Source organism: Crocuta crocuta, unplaced genomic scaffold (assembly GCF_008692635.1).
Source record: "Crocuta crocuta isolate KB4526 unplaced genomic scaffold, BGI_CrCroc_1.0 scaffold139, whole genome shotgun sequence".
Lineage (NCBI taxonomy): Eukaryota > Metazoa > Chordata > Mammalia > Carnivora > Hyaenidae > Crocuta > Crocuta crocuta.
The window spans coordinates 9,079,520-9,086,061 of NW_027533258.1; the positions used below are offsets into that span (position 1 = coordinate 9,079,520).

General features: G+C 55.0%; 1 protein-coding gene across 4 annotated transcripts in view; it reads left to right on the forward strand.

Annotated features, from left to right (window-relative positions):
- CCDC42 (coiled-coil domain containing 42) overlaps positions 1-5,291 on the forward strand; it is a 14,783-nt gene extending 9,492 nt beyond the window's left edge. For 3 of the 4 annotated variants that reach the window (XM_077746847.1, XM_077746849.1, XM_077746850.1), the window contains exons 6-8: positions 174-395; positions 481-655; positions 5,007-5,291. In XM_077746847.1, coding sequence (XP_077602973.1) covers positions 174-395; positions 481-655; positions 5,007-5,113 — 504 coding nt within the window. In that variant the 3' untranslated portion in view covers positions 5,114-5,291. The remainder of the gene's footprint in view (positions 1-173; positions 396-480; positions 656-5,006) is intronic. The other variant, XM_077746851.1, reaches the window with a different exon arrangement.
- The last annotated feature ends 1,251 nt before the right edge of the window (positions 5,292-6,542 follow it).

The window sequence follows — 6,542 nt, forward strand, 5'->3', positions numbered from 1 at the left end:
CAGGTAATTGCAACATGCAGACCCAGGACCCGAGCTCCCAACGCCTGTCCCTGGCCCACCCCAACCCAGGAGGACCAGAAGGGGCCCCCTCTCCGCCTCTGCCCTGTGACCTTGGCCCACACCCAGGTGGGGGGGGAGGGGTGGCCGTGCAGTGATGGGCGCCCCCTCCGCAGTTCGAGGAGATCCACGAAGTGATCTCCCGCTACAAGACGCTGGTGAGCATGCACCAGGACCTCCTGCAGTCGGCGCACGAGGGTCAGGAGAAGATCGAGCACGCCAAGGCGCGGCTGGCGCGCTACCTGGACGAGAAGGACGACGAGATCCTGCAGCACAACAACGAGCTGGCGCGTCTGCAGATGCGCTTTGACCGCGCCCGCAGCGACGTCATCATCTGGGTGAGCGCGGGGGCGGGGCTTCCGGGGGAAGCGAGGGACGCGCGTGCGCCCAGGTGCGCGCCCACGCGCCCGCTCACGTCCCCAGCCCGTCGCCTCCCTAGGAGTCTCGCTGGGCCCACATCCAGAACACCGCCGCCAAGAAGACCCTCTTGCTTGGCACCATCAAGATGGCAACACTGAACCTGTTCCAGACGGTGAGCAAACAGCTGAAGGAGACCACGGCCGTGTCCCTGGAAGACACCCACAAACAGCTGGACCTGGTGAGAGGGGGCGCGGGTGCCCTGGCCAGCTGCGCGCACGGAGCTGGGATGACCGTCCGTTGGTCCAGTGGAAGAATGAACCCCACAGAGCAGTGGTTCTCAAGTTGAACAGGATCAGAGCCACCTAGGGGGTGGGGGTGTTGCTGGGCCCCACCTCCAGAGCCTCTGAGATGAGAACCCAGCGATTTCCATTTCTCAGCAGGCTCCCGGGTGCCGGTGCTGGTGCGGGTTCCAGGCTTTGGGAACCAGTGCATTAGCGCTCAGGCCCCAGTCAACGCGGGCCGCAGCTGTGGAGTTCATCACTGGTACAAAAACAGTCTCCTTAAATTCTAGAGAGATGCTGAAAGCCGGTGCCCGGGCCCCACGCTTTGGGGAAAGAGAATCTCGGGGGTGGGGGCAATCAGCAAGTCTAGGAAAGTGTTGGCGTCTTATTAGTGCCGACCTGAGATTTTTTTCCTCTTTGAAGTAACTAAAAGGAAATTGGAAAGGAAGTAACTTTCTCACTGTGATTCAAAGCTGTTGGACGCCATGTCCAGGTGCGACCCCAAATCATCTCACTTCTTGATTTGAATGTTTATTTGGTTTTGAGAGACAGAGAGAGAGTGTGAGTGGGGTAGGGGTAGAGAGAGAGAGAGAGACAGAGAGACAGAATCGGAAGCAGGCTCCAGGTTCTGAGCCATCAGTACAGACCCCAATGCAGGACTCAAACCCATGAACTGTGAGGTCATGACCTGAGCCAAAGTCAGATGTTTAACCGACTGAGCCCCCCAGGCGCCCCAGAATCATCTCACTTCCCACCAAAGGTACAGATACTCCGCACTTTGGAAAACTCCGTACCAGAAGACATGTTAGCCATACTTTATGTCACATGCACAGAACCATGACTAATTATTCATTCCTTTGGCAAAAGCCTTGACTCTTGTCAAATAATAGAAAGAAAGCTCTCGAAGACCAGGGTTTGTGTTTGTCCTGTGGTTCGCTGTATCTCAGTGTCTAGAACAGCGCCTGGAACACAGTAGGAGCTCAATAAATGTTTGGTGAATGAATAGCAAACACAAGCCAATAAAAGCAATGGGCTGGAAGGCACTGCCCCTATTTAACGACAACAAAGTAAAACCCACAAAACGTAAAGGATTTCACCCACTGACCAGCCAGGAAGAAGGATTTCCGCAAACCAGAGACTCAGCCTGCAGCTCAAAGCATGGACAACAGAATTACCGAAAGTTCAAAGACTTCGAAGGCAGTTTGTAAAAAAGTTTGTTCCCAAGCGGCAATTCTCAAATTCTCTGCGATCGGGAGACTTGTGCGCTCTTAACATTGATTGAAGACCCTCCAAGAGCTTTTGTTTATGTGGGTTATAGCTACCGATATTTACCATGTGAGAAATTCGAACAGAAAAGTTAAAAATAGTTCATTCATTTCCCAAGGACAACAAAAAGCAACATAAATGGCATGCCTGACGAAAAGCACATTTTCAAGAGTGCTCTGTGAGACGAGGAGCACTTCCACAAATCCATTTCATGCCTGGCTTCCTGGAGGACAGGTGGGTTCTCTGTCAGCTTCAGCATTCATTTCGTTGTGATGGCCCACGTCACGGAAACGACCCGCTCTGGTAAAAGCCACTGTATACTCGTGAGCGAATAAGAGGGAATAAGAAAAATGATGTCTTAGTGTTACTGGGAAAGGAGTTCAGGGGCGCCTGGGGGGCTCAGTCGGTTGAGTGTCTGCTCTTGATTTCGGCTCAGCTCACAATCTCGAGGTTCGTGAGTTCGAGCCCCCCATCAGGCGCTGTAATGACGGTGCGGAGCCTGCTTGGGATTCTCACTCTCCGCCCCTCCCCCACTCACTCGTTTTCAAAAATAAACATTTAAAAGAAAAAAAAAAGAAGAGAAAAAGGAGCTTTGTCCTTGCAGATGCCCCTCCCAGGCAGTAGCATCTTGGGGACTCCTCGATGTTTTAGCTGTTATAAAGTGAGGTCAGGCAGGAGGTGGTGATTTCCAGCTCCTGGCTTCGCCCACACATTCCCCGCTCAGACCCTACCTGCCTCCATCCACTGACTCCCTCTCAACCTCAATTTGCTTCTACAGGAATACTTCCTATTACGCAAATTGTTAAAGTATCCTACCTCGTTCCCTGGGGTGTGAGCCCATTGGCAGACACAAACATGATCAAGTAGCCTGAAAAAAAAATAAAACTAAAGGGGGGTGGCGCCTGGGTGGCTCAGTCGGGTGAGCGTCCGACTTGGACTCAGGTCACAGCCTCACAGTTCGTGAGTTCAAGCCCCGCATCGGGCTCGCTGCTGTCAGCACAGAGCCCGCTTCAGATGCTCTGTCCCCCTCTTTCTCTACCCCTCCCTCGATCGCGCTCTCTCTCTCGGTCTCTGTCTCTCTCTCTCTCTCTCTCTCTCTCTCAAACATAAATAAACACTAGGGGCGCCTGGGTGGCTCAGTGGGTTAAGCATCCGACTTCGGCGCAGGTCATGATCTCACGGTTCGTGGGTTCCAGCCCCGCGTCAGACTCTGTGCTGACATCTATCTCAGATCCTGGAGCCTGCTTTGGATTCTGTGTCTCCCTCTCTCTCTGCCCCTCCCCTGCTCACTCTCTCTCTCTCTCTCTCTCTCAGAAATAAAGAAAACGTTTACAAATAAATAAACACTAAAAAATTTTTAAAGATAAGGACCCGGGAAAATAAAAGTTGCAATCTAAGCTCAAGGCACAAGAGAGAAATATAGCCGTTGGCCCCACCACGCTTGCTGACGAGAAGGAAGAGCAGCACATGATATTTGTACCAAAGTGAGAAAACGTACGTGTCCTCAGAGCAGACTTTTTCCAGCGCTTCACGCTAATGGAAATTTGATGTTCCCAGCAACATCCCTGTGACGCACCCAAGCGTGGGCTCCGGGAGACAGCCACGCAGCCAGAGCTTAGGAGCGTGGTACCCGCATGCGACTTAGGACATGGGATTCTGCAAAAAGGCCGGGACCGTTTGAATTCAGTGTACCGTGTCTCTTGGAGGGTCTGGCGTTGGCATCCCTGATTGAAGCCCAGGCTGTCTGGAGCAAACTGTGCTTGGTAACTTCTAGAACCCCAAGAGGGGGGTAAGTTTCCTGAGGGGGAAGAAAATGACTGCGGACTAATCTGTTCAGAAAGCCCTCGGTGACACAGAGTTTGATGGTCTTGACACACAGGACTTCGCTGTGGCTCCGCCCCAGATGCCCCAAGCAGATCACGTTTCCGAAGCTTACTTGACCACAGACCCCTTTTGGGGGGTGTGATTACTTATGAGAAGAACATAGCTTGGGAAGTGCTGGACCTGTCCTCTCCACGACCTTGGAGGAGTTACTTTCATTCACGGACTCTGTTTCCTCTTTTGTGAAACAGGAATTATCTGCAATGGTAACCATGCCAGGAGTGCACAGGGCTGTTGAGAGTTTGGGATGGTCTGCATCGTCCCACCCCCAGGAACATTCTTGAAAAGGAGAGATTTTATTTGATTTTATTTTTGATGTTTGTTTATTTTTGAGACAGAGACAGAGACAGAGAGACAGAGCATGAGCAGCAGAGGGGCGGAGAGAGAGACACAGAATCCGAAGCAGGTTCCGGGCTCTGAGCCATCAGCACAGAGCTGATGCGGGGCTCGAACTCACAAGCCGTGAGATCATGACCTGAGCTGAAGTCGGAGATCGTGACCTGAGCTGAAGTCGGTTGCTTAACCGACTGAGCCACCCAGGCGCCCGGAAAAGGAGACATTTTAGAACCAAGATTGTAGAGGCCATCTAAGCCAACCTGTTCTCCCCCTTCCCCTTTTTGAAGATGAAGAAGGTGAGGCCCAGAAAGATGAACTGATGTCCCCAGGGCCGCGTGTGGAGGCCAGGTCCCCACGTGGCACGCCAAGTGCGCGTTCCTTGAAACAGAAGCTAGCGCATAGAACTTAAGCTTCCGTCGATGACCCAAGATGATCATAACAGGCTCAGTTCTGGGTTCCAAGCAAATGCCCACCATGAAGGCGGTTAAACTGCAGATAACCACCTCCCCCAGCGCTGCTGGCCCCAGCCTGCCAGAGGCTTCTAGAGCCAGCGTCTGCTCCTGCATCCCCTGGCCCTCCCCTCCCCAGATGGCCAGCTGGACCTCAGACAGTCGCGTGTCTGCCTCCAAGACTTCCCTGTTTGTGCCCTCCAGTCTGCTAAGCCTGAAGTTCCAACGAGAATAATTGTCAAATGGGGGCCGGTGGCCCCGAGAAATCTGTCGCAGGGAAGCAGGGACTCTCACAAGCTCTGCCCGGCCACCCCGCATTCGGGGATGGGGTGGCCTGCTGCTCGGTGCGCTGAGCCCTGGTCCCTTGCTTTGTTAGATCCAGCAGTTTATCCAGGATCTGTCAGACATCTGGACAGAGGTGAGGAGGAAGGAACAACAGCAAATCCGCGTTTGAGGAGCAGCGGTGGTTCCGGAAGTTTCTGAGACAGAGACTGAGAGACAACAAGTTCCCTGGTGAGCTTGTGGCCCACCCAGTCAGCCCCGCCCAGCCCTCTGGGACCCCAATGCCTTTTTGCCGGCGAACACCCCGCCATTTTCCCCTTAAGGCCTCAGCCCAGCCCATCCGTGAAAACATTAAATTCTATACGATGTTTGTTCCTAAGTTCGGTCTCAAAAAAAAATTTTTTTTTGAAGTTGGTGTTTCTAGCTGGGGTGCAAAGACTCTCTAGAAACTGTGCAGGCAGGTACCCAAGTTGACAGTTGGGGAGTTGGACAGGGGAGGAGTCAAGACCTGACCNAACCAGCAACACTGATCTAAATGCAGATCAATGCAAAGTTCGGCGCTCAGGGTCAAGAGCTCAAAACCATCAGGGCAGGGCAGGGACCACACAAAGCACAGACATCACGTACATCACGCGGGTGAGAACCCCAGGCGGCCCCGCCATGTCTTAGACTGGACAGCGCGCCTGCTCAGGGTCAAGGTCACCATTCACATGGGGTCCGCCCGCCCTGGGCAGGTGCTCAGCTCAGCCAGGCTGCCTGTCAGAAGGCGGGAGCAGCGATGCCTTCCCCTGCAAAGCAGCTAGCAGGACAGGACTGAACAAGGTGACCAGGGATTGGGGGGGCCCCCTGGGGTCCCCAACTCTCAACACCTCGAGGCTCCCGTCCGCTGCGGTCCTGCAGGAGGCAGCAGTCAGCCCTGGCTTGGCGCACACCATCGGGCAGGTGCTTCTCCCCAGACCGGCAGAATCAGCATCACCTGGGAACCTACTAGAAATGCAAATATTTGGGCCCCGCCTCCAGACCCGAGAATCAGAACCTCAGGGGGCGGGATCCAGCCCCCGGGTGGGGGGTGGGGTTTAAAGGCCCTCCAGGTGATCCGGGTGCCTGCTTCTGCTCCGTGTGAGGACCCCTGCCGCACCGGGAGCCACTGTCAGGGACCCGGGCTCCTTCTGTCTCCTCCCATGTGAGTAGTAGGATCAGAAATCCAAGCTGTGCCAGGCGGCGTGCAGAGAGGTGGGGCCCCGGATGCAGGTGCCGGGAGGGCTTTGACCCCAGGCAGGTGTAAGTGCTCTGCCCAGAGTGGTCGTCTTCACGTCTGATGCCGGGACTCAGAGCCCACAGCGGGAGGCAGCCGCGGAAGACGTGTATGGAGAGTGGGAGAGGTGGAAAGTGAGTCCGAATCCGCACTCGCAAGCTGGGGTCCGTGAGGAAGGACAGAAGGCCCCCCCAGGCCCCCCATGGAGTCTCTCTGGGACCCCCCAGGCCCCCTCACCAGAGACGCCCAGGGAAGGTGGCTCCGGGAGGGGGGGTCAAATGTCTACACTGCCATCTCCTCTGTGTCACATGGCTCAGGCTGGCCCCGGGCCAAAGGGACTTCTCCCTGGGAGTGGGGGGGGGGGCGCGCATCCTG